Raw genomic sequence first — 16,511 nt, 5'->3', positions numbered from 1 at the left:
CCCCTCTCCCTTCCCACTCTCACTCCACAATAGAGACCCATATCAGAATCGGGTTCATCATCACTCACATATGTCGTGAAACTTTTTTTTTACGGCAGCAGTACCTAAAATTACTACAGTACTGTGCCAAACTCTTGGACAGTCTAGCTCTATAAATGCGGCTGAAACTTTTTGCAGAGTATGGTACAACTTCATTTGATGTGATTACATTGCTGTCTGTCGCTATGTCAGACTTAGGTGCATTTTAAGAACAAACAAATGCTCGTGAAAAAGCATCTTGGCTGCAGATTTGTCAGTTTTGCAGCTATTTCACAAAAATATGAAGCAGCTTCCTATCATTGTGGGCAACCATTTATTTTGCTGCTTTTTGGGTGAATCTTTAAAAGTGATACCTTTTAAAAACAAAAGCGTTTACAAACAGACTTTTGAGTAAATTTGCAGCCCAGAGCAAAGAGGTACCTGAGGTTGCAAAATGTTTTAAACGTCTCTACTGAGAGACGAGGTGTATCTGGAGCATAGAATACAGAAGGTGAGAAGTTCTGCTGGACTACTGGAGCTGAATTTGGCATTTTGGATATAGAGGGAATGCAGTATATCAACCACCTACTCACCACCTCTTCCCTGTCCCAAACTCTCATCTACTCCCCCAGCCCACACTCAGAACCAAGATGTCATTTGTAATATCAACACAAGGGATGTAAGCCTAACTGTTAACCACCCTGGTTAAATTGTCCTCTGCAAGCTATTGAGGAACACACACGTTACCTAGCTCTTAGAAATTAAGATACTTCTGCTTAGAACTAATGAAAATCTAAACTGGGGTTGTTGCCCTGTGTCACAAAGTACTTCATTGCCTCATCCTTAACAATTGACTCTAACATCTTCCTAACCGCTGAGGTCAGGCTAACTGGTCTATAATTTCCTTTCTGCTGCCTTCCCCCTTTCTTAAAGAGTGGAGTGTTATTTGCAATTTTCCAGGCACCATGTCAGAGTCCAAAGAGTTTTGAAAGATCATTTCTAATGCCTCCACAATCTCTACTGCTACCTCTTTCAGAACCCTAGTGTAGTTTATCTGGTCTGGGTGACTTGTGATCCAAGGAAATGTTTGAATGTGTTTTGTAATACTGTAATGTGCACATTATTTTGTGTAATGTATTGGCTGATAATTCTAGTTGTGTTCAAGTTTATTGTCATTTGACTGTGCATGTATGCTACTAATTGAAATAACGTTCCTTCGGACCATGGTACACCCACAAAACGTATATCTCACACAAAAGAAAATACTCCCACAAATAAATTGCTGATGTCTGCTATCTTGTACTTTTGGGAACAGCGATCGTACAGTAAAGAACTCTTCGATGAAGTCATTTCAAAAATGAGGAAAGCGGGAATTAAATCAACGATAGCAATAGAAAAATTTAGACTATTGGCAGAAAAGGTAGAAGAAATTGTGACAAAGAATGCCCGTGCCGAAATTGACTATGGGGATGCACCAGATGAGTTCAGAGGTGAGTTCTGAATCTGAATAGTTATTCCAGAAACCTCCTTATTAGTGAATTTAATGGTATTTGTGCCATATTGAAGTTATAATAATTCAATCTGAATTTGATTGTTTAAAATGTCTTTCAGTTACGGAGCTAGCTAATATATGCAAAATCTATTTCAAAACCAGAAAAGTTTTTCAAATGTGTGTCAGTATTTTAAAGCTGGGGGTAAATGATGTGATGCCACATGATTCCCTTCTCACTTGGAACCACCTATCATTTGCCAGCTGCTGCCTCAATCCCCCTCCCTCAGCTTTTTAATGCTGACTATATCTCCCCTTCATGTATCCCCTTGCCTTTTAATGGTGGCTATATCTCCCCTTTATGCCTCCTTTGCCTTTTTTTTAAAGCTGGCTATATCTCTGCTTTATACCTCCCTCACCTTTTTGTACTGGCTCTATCTCCCTTGTAAATACCCCCTTCCCTTTTTATACCAGCTGTCTGATGCAGAGTCTCAGTCCATCCCTCTGCCTCTACAGACGCTGCTTCACTTGCTGAGTTTCTCTCCAGCATAAGTTGGTAGGGTGGTTAAGAAAGTGTACGGTGTGTTGAGTTCCAGAGCCACAGGAAATGTTTCGGTTCTATAAAGCTCTGGATATAGCACTCGGACTGTTATGTTCATTTCAGGTTGCCTTGTAAGAAGGATATGAAGCCTTTAGAGAGGGTGTATAAGAGATTTACCGGGATGCTGGCTTGATTAGAGAGCATGGCTTATGAGGAACGGTTGAGTGAACTAGGGATTTTCTCTTTAGAGCAAAGGAGGATGAGAGGTGAATTTACAGAGGTGGATAGCCAGCACCTTTTTCCCAGGGTGGAAATGACTAATATAAGGAAGTGCAGTTTTAAGATGATTGGAAGAAAGTATAACTGGGATTTCAGGGGTAGGTGAAATGTGCTGCCAGGATTGATGGTAGAAGCAGAAACTTTAGGGACATTTAACAGAGTCTTAAGCAAGTGGATAGAAGTAAAGGGAAGGGCTATGTGAGAGGGAAGTGTTAGCAGGAAGGTTAAATATTGTGGGCCAAAGGGTCTGAAGAGAGCTGTTCTGTTTCCTGCTGCTTCAGACACATTTACTGTACTCTAATTCGGTATCTCAGTGCTGGGAAACCAAGCAAGTTGCTAATATCAAATAGAACTGGAGCCCGTAGGGTATTTTTTGTTTCTGATAGCAAAAGGCTTTGTTTTAGTTGACTGCTGACTTTAAGGGCTTTGTTGTTGCAGATCCACTGATGGACACCCTAATGAACGACCCAGTGAAGCTACCTTCAGGGACTATAATGGACCGCTCCATTATTTTAAGACATTTACTGAATTCTCCAACAGACCCGTTTAACCGCCAACATCTGACAGAGAATATGCTGGAACCAGGTAAAAATATAATTTTAAACTTAGCTGAGTTTTATCTTGTAGCTCAGATTGAGAGTATTCTCCAGTAATGTGAATATTCTGAATGCTGGGGAGGTGAAGAGTTGTAGATCCAAAGAGGTGGCATGGAAGCAGGGCCTTTGACCAAGAAGTGAAGTTTTGTAGACTCGGAGAGACACATGGAAACAGGCCTTTGACCAAGAAGTGAAGTTTTGTAGACTCGGAGAGACACATGGAAACAGGGCCTTTGACCAAGAAGTGAAGTTTTGTAGACTCGGAGAGACACATGGAAACAGGGCCTTTGACCAAGAAGTGAAGTTTTGTAGACTCGGAGAGACACATGGAAACAGGCCTTTGACCAAGAAGTGAAGTTTTGTAGACTCGGAGAGACACATGGAAACAGGCCTTTGACCAAGAAGTGAAGTTTTGTAGACTCGGAGAGACACATGTAAGCAGGGCCTTTGACCAAGAAGTGAAGTTTTGGAGACTCGGAGAGACACATGGAAACAGGCCTTTGACCAAGAAGTGAAGTTTTGTAGACTCGGAGAGACACATGGAAACAGGCCTTTGACCAAGAAGTGAAGTTTTGTAGACTCGGAGAGACACATGGAAACAGGCCTTTGACCAAGAAGTGAAGTTTTGTAGACTCGGAGAGACACATGGAAACAGGCCTTTGACCAAGAAGTGAAGTTTTGTAGACTCGGAGAGACACATGGAAACAGGGCCTTTGACCAAGAAGTGAAGTTTTGTAGACTCGGAGAGACACATGGAAACAGGGCCTTTGACCAAGAAGTGAAGTTTTGTAGACTCGGAGAGACACATGGAAACAGGCCTTTGACCAAGAAGTGAAGTTTTGTAGACTCGGAGAGACACATGGAAACAGGCCTTTGACCAAGAAGTGAAGTTTTGTAGACTCGGAGAGACACATGGAAACAGGGCCTTTGACCAAGAAGTGAAGTTTTGTAGACTCGGAGAGACACATGGAAACAGGGCCTTTGACCAAGAAGTGAAGTTTTGTAGACTCGGAGAGACACATGGAAACAGGCCTTTGACCAAGAAGTGAAGTTTTGTAGACTCGGAGAGACACATGGAAACAGGGCCTTTGACCAAGAAGTGAAGTTTTGTAGACTCGGAGAGACACATGGAAACAGGGCCTTTGACCAAGAAGTGAAGTTTTGGAGACTCGGAGAGACACATGGAAACAGGCCTTTGACCAAGAAGTGAAGCTTTGTAGACTCGGAGAGACACATGGAAACAGGCCTTTGACCAAGAAGTGAAGTTTTGTAGACTCGGAGAGACACATGGAAACAGGCCTTTGACCAAGAAGTGAAGTTTTGTAGACTCGGAGAGACACATGGAAACAGGCCTTTGACCAAGAAGTGAAGTTTTGTAGACTCGGAGAGACACATGGAAACAGGCCTTTGACCAAGAAGTGAAGTTTTGTAGACTCGGAGAGACACATGGAAACAGGCCTTTGACCAAGAAGTGAAGTTTTGTAGACCCGGAGAGACACATGGAAACAGGGCCTTTGACCAAGAAGTGAAGTTTTGGAGACTCGGAGAGACACATGGAAACAGGCCTTTGACCAAGAAGTGAAGCTTTGTAGACTCGGAGAGACACATGGAAACAGGCCTTTGACCAAGAAGTGAAGTTTTGTAGACTCGGAGAGACACATGTAAGCAGGGCCTTTGACCAAGAAGTGAAGTTTTGGAGACTCGGAGAGACACATGGAAACAGGCCTTTGACCAAGAAGTGAAGTTTTGTAGACTCGGAGAGACACATGGAAACAGGCCTTTGACCAAGAAGTGAAGTTTTGGAGACTCGGAGAGACACATGGAAACAGGCCTTTGACCAAGAAGTGAAGTTTTGTAGACTCGGAGAGACACATGGAAACAGGCCTTTGACCAAGAAGTGAAGTTTTGTAGACTCGGAGAGACACATGGAAACAGGGCCTTTGACCAAGAAGTGAAGTTTTGTAGACTCGGAGAGACACATGGAAACAGGGCCTTTGACCAAGAAGTGAAGTTTTGTAGACTCGGAGAGACACATGGAAACAGGCCTTTGACCAAGAAGTGAAGTTTTGTAGACTCGGAGAGACACATGGAAACAGGCCTTTGACCAAGAAGTGAAGTTTTGTAGACTCGGAGAGACACATGGAAACAGGCCTTTGACCAAGAAGTGAAGTTTTGTAGACTCGGAGAGACACATGGAAACAGGCCTTTGACCAAGAAGTGAAGTTTTGTAGACTCGGAGAGACACATGGAAACAGGCCTTTGACCAAGAAGTGAAGTTTTGTAGACTCGGAGAGACACATGGAAACAGGGCCTTTGACCAAGAAGTGAAGTTTTGTAGACTCGGAGAGACACATGGAAACAGGCCTTTGACCAAGAAGTGAAGCTTTGTAGACTCGGAGAGACACATGGAAACAGGCCTTTGACCAAGAAGTGAAGTTTTGTAGACTCGGAGAGACACATGGAAACATGCCTTTGACCAAGTAGTGAAGTTTTGTAGACTCGGAGAGACACATGTAAGCAGGGCCTTTGACCAAGAAGTGAAGTTTTGGAGACTCGGAGAGACACATGGAAACAGGCCTTTGACCAAGAAGTGAAGTTTTGTAGACTCGGAGAGACACATGGAAACAGGCCTTTGACCAAGAAGTGAAGTTTTGTAGACTCGGAGAGACACATGGAAACAGGCCTTTGACCAAGAAGTGAAGTTTTGTAGACTCGGAGAGACACATGGAAACAGGCCTTTGACCAAGAAGTGAAGTTTTGTAGACTCGGAGAGACACATGGAAACAGGCCTTTGACCAAGAAGTGAAGTTTTGTAGACTCGGAGAGACACATGGAAACAGGCCTTTGACCAAGAAGTGAAGTTTTGTAGACTCGGAGAGACACATGGAAACAGGCCTTTGACCAAGAAGTGAAGTTTTGTAGACTCGGAGAGACACATGGAAACAGGCCTTTGACCAAGAAGTGAAGTTTTGTAGACTCGGAGAGACACATGGAAACAGGGCCTTTGACCAAGAAGTGAAGTTTTGTAGACTCGGAGAGACACATGTAAGCAGGCCTTTGACCAAGAAGTGAAGTTTTGGAGACTCGGAGAGACACATGGAAACAGGCCTTTGACCAAGAAGTGAAGTTTTGTAGACTCGGAGAGACACATGGAAACAGGGCCTTTGACCAAGAAGTGAAGTTTTGGAGACTCGGAGAGACACATGGAAACAGGACTTTGACCAAGAAGTGAAGTTTTGTAGACTCGGAGAGACACATGGAAACAGGGCCTTTGACCAAGAAGTGAAGTTTTGTAGACTCGGAGAGACACATGGAAACAGGCCTTTGACCAAGAAGTGAAGTTTTGTAGACTCGGAGAGACACATGGAAACAGGCCTTTGACCAAGAAGTGAAGTTTTGTAGACTCGGAGAGACACATGGAAACAGGGCCTTTGACCAAGAAGTGAAGTTTTGTAGACTCGGAGAGACACATGGAAACAGGGCCTTTGACCAAGAAGTGAAGCTTTGGAGACTCGGAGAGACACATGTAAGCAGGGCCTTTGACCAAGAAGTGAAGTTTTGTAGACTCGGAGAGACACATGGAAACAGGCCTTTGACCAAGAAGTGAAGTTTTGTAGACTCGGAGAGACACATGGAAACAGGGCCTTTGACCAAGAAGTGAAGTTTTGTAGACTCGGAGCGACACATGGAAACAGGCCTTTGACCAAGAAGTGAAGTTTTGTAGACTCGGAGAGACACATGGAAACAGGCCTTTGACCAAGAAGTGAAGTTTTGTAGACTCGGAGAGACACATGGAAACAGGCCTTTGACCAAGAAGTGAAGTTTTGTAGACTCGGAGAGACACATGGAAACAGGGCCTTTGACCAAGAAGTGAAGTTTTGTAGACTCGGAGAGACACATGGAAACAGGCCTTTGACCAAGAAGTGAAGTTTTGTAGACTCGGAGAGACACATGGAAACAGGCCTTTGACCAAGAAGTGAAGTTTTGTAGACTCGGAGAGACACATGGAAACAGGCCTTTGACCAAGAAGTGAAGTTTTGTAGACTCGGAGAGACACATGGAAACAGGCCTTTGACCAAGAAGTGAAGTTTTGTAGACTCGGAGAGACACATGGAAACAGGCCTTTGACCAAGAAGTGAAGTTTTGGAGACTCGGAGAGACACATGGAAACAGGCCTTTGACCAAGAAGTGAAGTTTTGTAGACTCGGAGAGACACATGGAAACAGGCCTTTGACCAAGAAGTGAAGTTTTGTAGACTCGGAGAGACACATGTAAGCAGGGCCTTTGACCAAGAAGTGAAGTTTTGTAGACTCGGAGAGACACATGGAAACAGGGCCTTTGACCAAGAAGTGAAGTTTTGTAGACTCGGAGAGACACATGTAAGCAGGGCCTTTGACCAAGAAGTGAAGTTTTGTAGACTCGGAGAGACACATGGAAACAGGGCCTTTGACCAAGAAGTGAAGCTTTGGAGACTCGGAGAGACACATGTAAGCAGGGCCTTTGACCAAGAAGTGAAGTTTTGGAGACTCGGAGAGACACATGGAAACAGGGCCTTTGACCAAGAAGTGAAGTTTTGTAGACTCGGAGAGACACATGGAAACAGGGCCTTTGACCAAGAAGTGAAGTTTTGTAGACTCGGAGAGACACATGTAAGCAGGCCTTTGACCAAGAAGTGAAGTTTTGGAGACTCGGAGAGACACATGGAAACAGGCCTTTGACCAAGAAGTGAAGTTTTGTAGACTCGGAGAGACACATGGAAACAGGGCCTTTGACCAAGAAGTGAAGTTTTGTAGACTCGGAGAGACACATGGAAACAGGGCCTTTGACCAAGAAGTGAAGTTTTGTAGACTCGGAGAGACACATGGAAACAGGCCTTTGACCAAGAAGTGAAGTTTTGTAGACTCGGAGAGACACATGGAAACAGGGCCTTTGACCAAGAAGTGAAGTTTTGTAGACTCGGAGAGACACATGGAAACAGGCCTTTGACCAAGAAGTGAAGTTTTGTAGACTCGGAGAGACACATGGAAACAGGCCTTTGACCAAGAAGTGAAGTTTTGTAGACTCGGAGAGACACATGGAAACAGGCCTTTGACCAAGAAGTGAAGTTTTGTAGACTCGGAGAGACACATGGAAACAGGGCCTTTGACCAAGAAGTGAAGTTTTGTAGACTCGGAGAGACACATGGAAACAGGCCTTTGACCAAGAAGTGAAGTTTTGTAGACTCGGAGAGACACATGGAAACAGGCCTTTGACCAAGAAGTGAAGTTTTGTAGACTCGGAGAGACACATGGAAACAGGCCTTTGACCAAGAAGTGAAGTTTTGTAGACTCGGAGAGACACATGGAAACAGGCCTTTGACCAAGAAGTGAAGTTTTGTAGACTCGGAGAGACACATGGAAACAGGCCTTTGACCAAGAAGTGAAGTTTTGGAGACTCGGAGAGACACATGGAAACAGGCCTTTGACCAAGAAGTGAAGTTTTGTAGACTCGGAGAGACACATGGAAACAGGCCTTTGACCAAGAAGTGAAGTTTTGTAGACTCGGAGAGACACATGTAAGCAGGGCCTTTGACCAAGAAGTGAAGTTTTGTAGACTCGGAGAGACACATGGAAACAGGGCCTTTGACCAAGAAGTGAAGTTTTGTAGACTCGGAGAGACACATGTAAGCAGGGCCTTTGACCAAGAAGTGAAGTTTTGTAGACTCGGAGAGACACATGGAAACAGGGCCTTTGACCAAGAAGTGAAGCTTTGGAGACTCGGAGAGACACATGTAAGCAGGGCCTTTGACCAAGAAGTGAAGTTTTGTAGACTCGGAGAGACACATGGAAACAGGGCCTTTGACCAAGAAGTGAAGTTTTGTAGACTCGGAGAGACACATGTAAGCAGGGCCTTTGACCAAGAAGTGAAGTTTTGTAGACTCGGAGAGACACATGTAAGCAGGGCCTTTGACCAAGAAGTGAAGTTTTGGAGACTCAGAGAGACACATGTAAACAGGGCCTTTGACCAAGAAGTGAAGTTTTGTAGACTCGGAGAGACACATGGAAACAGGCCTTTGGGTGAAACCGGAGTGGATGGAGTCAGCTACAGGGAGAATCTGCACACAGGCAGCATCAGAGGTCAGAACTGAACTGGGGAAGCTGGAACCATGAGGCGGAGGCTCTCCTAGCAGCGCCATGTGCCGCCATCATGGTTCGCTGGAGTTTGTGCTCTGATGTCACTAGGGCAGGTTATATGCTACAGACGTGTGAAATAGAGCTGCAGTTCCTTGTGTGAAGACCAACCAATAATCTTTTATAGGAAGTGGGTATAGGCATCAGCAGGCTTGGTATGGTGGAACATTCAAAGGAAGGACTACAGGGCTCCTGGCATCAGTGGTGTCTTACCCAAGTGTGTCCCTTCCCTAGGGGTGATAGGGCTGGGTTAAAAACAAAGTGAACAAAAACCCTGGCAAGTATGGTTTTATCCTCTCAGATTCTGCAACCCAGTTGCAAATCGGGGTTAATCGCCTGATCTTCATCTTTGGTTAGGTGGGACTATTTATAGAGCCATAGAGTACTATAGCACAGAAATAGCCCCTTTGGCTCATTTAATCTGTGCCAAACGATTATTCTGCATCTGGACCATGGCCTTTTGTAGCCCTTCCATCCATGTCCAAACATCAAGACATTCTACAAACTCTGGTCTCAAACTATCTCTTAAATATTGAAATCGAACCTGCATCCACCACTTATACTGGCAGTCTGTACTACCCTCTGAGTGAAGAAGTTCTCCTTCATGTTCCCCTTAAATATTCCACCTTTCACCTTTAATCTATGATCTCTAGTTGTAGTCCCGGCCATCCTCAGTGAAAAAAGCATGCTTGCATTTACCCTATCTTTACCCCTCATAATTTTGTGTACCTTTATCAAATCTCTCCTTATACTCCTATACTGCAGGGAATAAAGTCCTAACATATTCAGCCTTTCCCTATCGCTCAGGTCCTCAAGTCCCAGCAAGATCCTTGTAAACTTTGTGGTTTTCAAGTCTTATTGATAGTTTTCTGAGGATAGGTGACCATGATGACCGAGACCACAGAAACCAGGGATGAAAGGAGCAATGGGGGTTACTGATCTGTAGTTAATTGCAATTTTCAATTCCTGACACTAATTCCACAAACACAAAACCACACAGGGTAACATGAAGCAAGAAGGAGACCCCTCTGTTGGTCGTGATGGGGGAAGAGGGGGGTCTACTGTGGATATTGTGCCGTAGCTGTTTAATGTAAGCCAGGTCAATACAATATGCAGAGGAACCTATTGCCCTTGCGGCAGGCTCCCCCTCTCCACGGCAGCTGATGAATCCAAAGGATCAGCAGAGACTGGTTTGATTTGACAGCAGTGGGGTAGCAGTAGTTGGTAGTCAGTGTTGAACTTGATGTAGGACTGCCTTAGGGACTCCGGCTCCAGATTCTTCCTCTGGGTTTACTCCTGAAGCCGTCCCCATGAATGAGTATAGCAGCAAGGTAGAGATAGTTTGAGACCAGAGTTTGTAGAATATCTTGATGTTTGTATGCATAATCAGTCAGGTTTGTTATCACTGGCACGTCCTGTTGACTTTGCAGCAGCAGTACAATACAATACACAAAGAGGGGAAAAAAGAATTACAGTAAATATATATTAAACAGTTAAATAAGTGGTTCAAAAAAAGAAATAAAGTGGTGAGGAAGTGTTCATCAGTTCAATGTCTATTCTGAAATCTGATGGCAGAGGGGAAGAAACTATTCCTGAGTTGAGTGTGTGTCTTCTCGTTTCCGCACCTCCTTCCTGATGGTAACAATGAGAACAAGGACTATGACCTGGGTGGTTTGGGGGCGGGGGGGTTCTATAATGATGCATGCTTTTTTTTTGAGGCATCACTCTTGATGTCCTGGATTCTCCAGAGGCTAGTGCCCATGACGGAGCTGTGAGCTTACAACTCTGCAGCTTACTTTGGTCGTGTGTAGTAGCTTCACCACCCCGTACCAGATGGTGATGCATCTTTTTTTTAAACTTAACTCTGTCATTGAAAGGAGGCCGCTTAACTAATTCCACACTGCTCTCTGCGTTGTGTATTAGTGCCTGAATTGAAGGAAAGAATCCATGCCTGGATGAAAGAGAAGCAACATGCAAATCGCTCTTTGCAGTGAAGTGTTACTGAAGATGGATCGAATGTGAAACGTTTGTAGTTCTGAGTGTAGACCACCAGTATATTGAGGCCCAAGAGAAAATCTGCTCCACGTTCAGTCGAGACTGCTGCACTGATATTACAAAGGGTGAACTGATCACATTAGGAAAATGTATTGTCTCTGTAAATAAATTTAATTTAAAGAACAAACAATTTAAAGGAGAAAAACGTTCTAAGGTGTTGGGTACAAGTTGGAACCTTTTCAGGACAGCAACGTGACCAGTACAAGGGTAACAGTGCTGTACTTGGATCTTGCAGTTATTTGGAAGCTAGAAGGGTCTGAGCAACAATGTTTTTTTTTAAACAACTGTATTAACAGAAGATGGTCTGTATTTTAGGTTGAATTTATTACTGTATCTTGTGCCCAGTCCCTGCTGAAGGGACTGTTTTGTTTGCTGCACTAAATGTTCAAAACCAAAGTGATGCACAGGCCCTTTCCCTAAAAAAAAAAACTGATGTTTTAATTATGAGGCATAATCTGTTGGCTCACAGGACTAAAGGTGAGACTATTGAATTCTATTTGTTTATCATTAATTTATATTTTTTCTAGCCTCTTCCCCTCCTATTCCATTTAAGCATAGACTTGCAAACACTGTAGCTAAGAAACAGTGTATCCTCCATTTCTGCCAACTATGTTTTACAGCTGTTGCTTTGCCCACTGTGTGAGCTGCAGTATTGGGATGTTTTGTTGGCAATAAGGTTTCCTCAGACACGACCTGAAAAGCAACCTCCGTACAAAGAGCCACTAGATTTTTCTTCCTCTCCCCGGAGGATTTTTATTCTTGCAGCTCGCTAGAGGGCGCTCTTGTATTCCAAGAGCTCTTCTGCCTTACACTGAAATGTTCCAAATCGTAGTTCATGCCAAAAAAAATCAAATTACCATGGATGCTGGCAATCGGGAATAAAAGCAGAAACTGCTGCACATCCACATCTGGTCAGGCAGCATCTGTTTATTAATGTTGATGCTCTTGAGCATCTGACATGTGAATAGCAACTAAATCAAGTTTCTTTTTGTGTCTACCCTATTGTATGTTAATTTGAGCTTTTACTTCATTTCGGTTGTCTACCTTTTCTGGATTTTTAAAAAAAATCTCTTTTGGATTTTGTATAATTTGCTGCAGAGAGCTGGTTTATTTCAACTGTCCTGGATTGTAGCAAACTGAAGTAATGTGAAATTACTTTGCGTTTTGGAATTTTTATTTGCAAATTAAATAAAGTATGGAAGAAAAAGAAACCCTAAATTTCAGTGATTACCTGATAAATGAGTCTGTCACATTTTCACAGAAATGCAACAACTTCAGAAATATTGTCTCTGCTGTCTTTGTGCTTGTATTTAAGAATTGTTCTGTATCAGTAAAATGTTTTTTATGTTTCAAACTGCTTTACTGTGAAATATTAATTCTACTGCATGAATCCGGTTGTTATAGCAAAGTGGGATTGGGCTCCCTTTCCCTTCAGTATAGCAAGAGCTGTGTAATGGGAAGAGGGAATCCTTTTGTTGCCATCTTCCATATGCAGTACTGGATTTTGAATTCAGTCCAATACTAAAGCTGAACATCTTTAGGTTGCTGGTTTTGTATTGTGACTAGTGTTCAGCCGGAATTTCAATTGCAAACTGTTGTAACTACTGGGATTACGAGCATGGTCTCTGCTGATTTTGCAGTTTAATTTTTAATCACAAGTGAAAAATCATTGCAAAATTAAGTGTAAAATTTGCAGTAAATAAGTGTTAAAATTGAAGTTTTCTAGCTGTATGTGGATATTAAATGCCTAATCCTAGTAATGATCTCTAAACCCACACAGATTTGAGAATTAATGCATTGTGCCTGGATTAATTATCTAGGGCAATATGTAGTTTAATGATCTGTACTAAACCTACGTTTTCCCAAATATTTTCTTTAGATGGTCCCATTGAATTCACTTGCTTGGCCATGATTTGTTTCAAAGTTAAATTACTTTGTGCTGCAAAGTACTTGACTAACATGCTTGAAAATGCACTTAAAGATAAATATTTTAGTCACAAAAAGGATTACTAATGACGTGTTCAAAGGTTACTTCCATTGCAAGTCTAGAAAATAATTTCCTAATATTAGTTGATGAATAACGTTAATATTCACCAAGTCCTGTGCGAGCTTTTTTTGGGATTCTGAGTACATCAGTGCATATCACATGGTTTGTTTCAAACACACGAATACTTAATTATATTGTTGTATTGAATGCTGGACATCGACAGCTTATCAGTGTAGAATTAATTAGGATTTACAGATTTTGCTGTATTAATTTTTTTTAAAAAGTTATATTGAATCGTATGTATGTTCACCAAATACTTGCAATTCATTGTAATGGGGAAAAATAAACAGTAGACATTTGAAGTGGAGGCCAGAATATCTGTAAAGGGGAGGGAAAAAATCGGGTTGACATTTGAAGTGTACGTTCAAATTCAGTGCCCTAAAACTTGGAGCTGCCTTTTCTCTTATTTGATACTTTACAGGTGTTTTCCTGGTTTTTTTAAAAAAATTATTTCAGATACCTGCGTTCAACTTGTATTCTGGCAATATACTGAGCTATTAAAACATGGAATTTTTTTTTAAATGAAGTCGCACTTGAAGTCCCACTGCTTCAAAATTTAGAAACTTGATTTGGCTAGGTGTGTAAATTCGATTTAAAATTTAAAATGGGGAGCTATTGTCAGATACACAGTAGGTTATTATATATAGGGATTCAGCTTGTATTCATATGCATCTCATCCATATTTTAACTCCTTTCATTTCTTTCTTTTTGAATTTAATCTTTAGAGCCAATGTTTATTGCCATGGTCAGTTGTGTTGACTTTATTTATGAAAACTTGATCCTACAGATCATTTTAAGGCACCTCTAGAGTTATATGCATTGTCCGCTAGTATTTGACGAAGAGTGCTGAGCGCATCAGTAATGTGTAAAAGAATGCCCAACCTAATCCAATTTAAACATGTACATCAATCTCTTAATTTGACCTGAACTTTAAAAAACATTCTTGTTCCTTTTTAAATATATACATATAATGTGACCTCTTCAGAACTTGAATGGTAGGTAACCCTTTCTAACCCAGCATCTATTGTCAAGATGATATTACAGCAGTTTCCAGTGGAATTCACACTTGTCTCTTTCGTTCTTTGACTAAATAACCTGACCATTTGCTCTGTAGCTCAGTTTTAGATCCTTAATTATTTCAACTACATTGTGCTTTTTCTTGCATCGCATAGATCATTCTGGGCTAGAAAGGGTTACGATATGATAAATTAGATACTGTCAAATCTGCAGCATAAGCCTATTTGACGCTAATGATACTGTGATGGTGTGATAGTACTGATATATTTTACCTCAGTATTGTTGAAATGGAAATTCCAGCACTGTAGCAGGAAAAGGAGGAAATTAAAATGTACATTCTTTAACTACAGCTTACTGCCATTGTTCCAAGTACTTGAATTTCTGATTTTTATTTGGAAAAGCTGGACATTGTTTTTTTCTATGAATACTGTTATAATAATCGGGAGTGTTTTTAATGATAAGGAAGCACAGAATGGTAATTCCTACAGGCTGTTCTGATTGCTCCCAACCTGTGAATTCCAATAAATGGTGGTAAACATCCCAATACAAAATGGTATCCATTGTCTTCTACTGTAAGGTGGGTTAAGTTTCTCCATTTTACATCAAACTAAACACATACGCAGAGTTCCAAATGGTCTGCTGGCTTGGCTCAGCTGACGAGTACCATTTGCACGTGCTGCTATTTTCACTTGAGTGAGGGGCACCAGTAGATGTCTCACGCAAGTCATCAGTTTAATCTAGGTTATGTTTTAATCTTGCTCACGTGCCTCCATATTTGCAGGCTTAAATCATAGTAGAGCCCCAGCTACCAAAGGTACAGTATGTACTAGAGTTCCTTGCAAACAATTTATCCTGCCATTTCTTGTATTTGACATTGATTTGTTCTGTATACTTGTCAGAGCAAATGGCGGAAAGTGAATTTGTTTCTAGCATTCTGAAGTTATCCGGCAATGCCACTTTAAATAATAAAGTGATCATTAATTGAAATGATATTCAATATTAGTATGATGAATAAGGTTTGATCAAGTGTCTAGTGCTCATTGGATTTTGACTTTCTCAGCTTCAAGGGAAAAGTCAAATTGCTGGCTAGGTTAACATTGGGCTCAAGGTTACAGGTGCCAACTCAAACCAGTTTGAGCTAAGTTCCTGGAAGCAACTTAAATGCAAGATGATTGCAGTAAATATTCCTCAATATATAGCATAAATTATCACAATTCCAACTGAGACTTCAATCATCTCCACAGAGCAAAGTAAAATCTGTTACCATTAATTGTCTTTCTACAACCAACTTGACCTCTTAAAAGCATTCATTTTATTGATGGATGCTTCAAGTATCTTTATATAATTCTCCTGCTAATACTCATTACAGACATTCACTTGATGGTGTAATAAATGCCTTATACTAGACATCTGCAAAGAATTGATTTGAGCATAATATTGGAGTAATCATACACCATTCATGTCCCTTGTGTTAGTACGTTCCAAGTTGAAATCCTGTTATCAAAAATGAGTATGGAGATTTTAGGCTGCTAAACAAAGGTGCCATTTATTCCCAAGTCCTGTCTAACCTCCGGATAATGCAAATGACCCCATGGAAAACTGGTATCTAGGCTGATACTTATTCAAAGTACACGTCACCATCTACAACCCTGAGATTCATTTTCTTGAGGCGATCTCAGTACCGTGGTTAACATCACTACAGATAATCTAGGCATGATCATGTCATAGAAACAGAAAATAGGTGCAGGAGTAGGCCATTTGGCCCTTCGAGCCTGCACCGCCTTTCAGTATGATACCAACTCAGATCCCTGTACCTGCTTTCTCTCCATACCCCCTGATCCCTTTAGCCACAAGGGCCATATTTAACTTATGTCTAACATAACATATGTCGCTGATTATGCCATTTATTTTGTGAGCACTTATGGCATTTTAAAGCAGATTATCTAAAGAAGTAGAAACAAAATGGTATGGCATTTAAGGGGGAAAATACAAGGTCAAGGCATGAATCTCAGAATGCACAAAGATTCTACCATCTTGAGCATGAGATATTAAGCAAGGTCACATTTGAAGGCTCTTTAATAGTCAAAAATAATCACAATCTTTACAATGGTGAGGAAGCTATTAATGTTCACTAACTTAACTTTGAAATTGACAACACCTTTGTAATTCCATTGCAAGTGAACACTACTGCATGAGCCTCAGGTGTATTAGTGATATTTCCACGGCACAAACTCACTCTTTATGCCCTCAATGATATCCTGGGAAATTGGTTAAGTTTACATGAATTTAAGTTGTTTCT

At 41.6% G+C, this 16,511-nt stretch overlaps 1 protein-coding gene across 2 annotated transcripts in view; it reads left to right on the top strand.

Moving 5' to 3' along the window:
* ube4b (ubiquitination factor E4B, UFD2 homolog (S. cerevisiae)) overlaps positions 1 to 15,729 on the top strand; it is a 100,711-nt gene extending 84,982 nt beyond the window's left edge. For both annotated transcript variants that reach the window (XM_073032217.1, XM_073032216.1), the window contains 3 exons: positions 1,334 to 1,508; positions 2,766 to 2,912; positions 11,017 to 15,729. In XM_073032217.1, the coding sequence (XP_072888318.1) occupies positions 1,334 to 1,508; positions 2,766 to 2,912; positions 11,017 to 11,087 (393 nt within the window). In that variant the 3' untranslated portion in view covers positions 11,088 to 15,729. The remainder of the gene's footprint in view (positions 1 to 1,333; positions 1,509 to 2,765; positions 2,913 to 11,016) is intronic.
* Positions 15,730 to 16,511: the final 782 nt, after the last annotated feature.

The sequence above is a fragment of the Hemitrygon akajei genome, chromosome 29 (assembly GCF_048418815.1).
Source record: "Hemitrygon akajei chromosome 29, sHemAka1.3, whole genome shotgun sequence".
Classification (NCBI taxonomy): domain Eukaryota; kingdom Metazoa; phylum Chordata; class Chondrichthyes; order Myliobatiformes; family Dasyatidae; genus Hemitrygon; species Hemitrygon akajei.
Note: the sequence above shows the minus strand (reverse complement) of the source record. Positions and strands in the feature narration are given on the sequence as shown.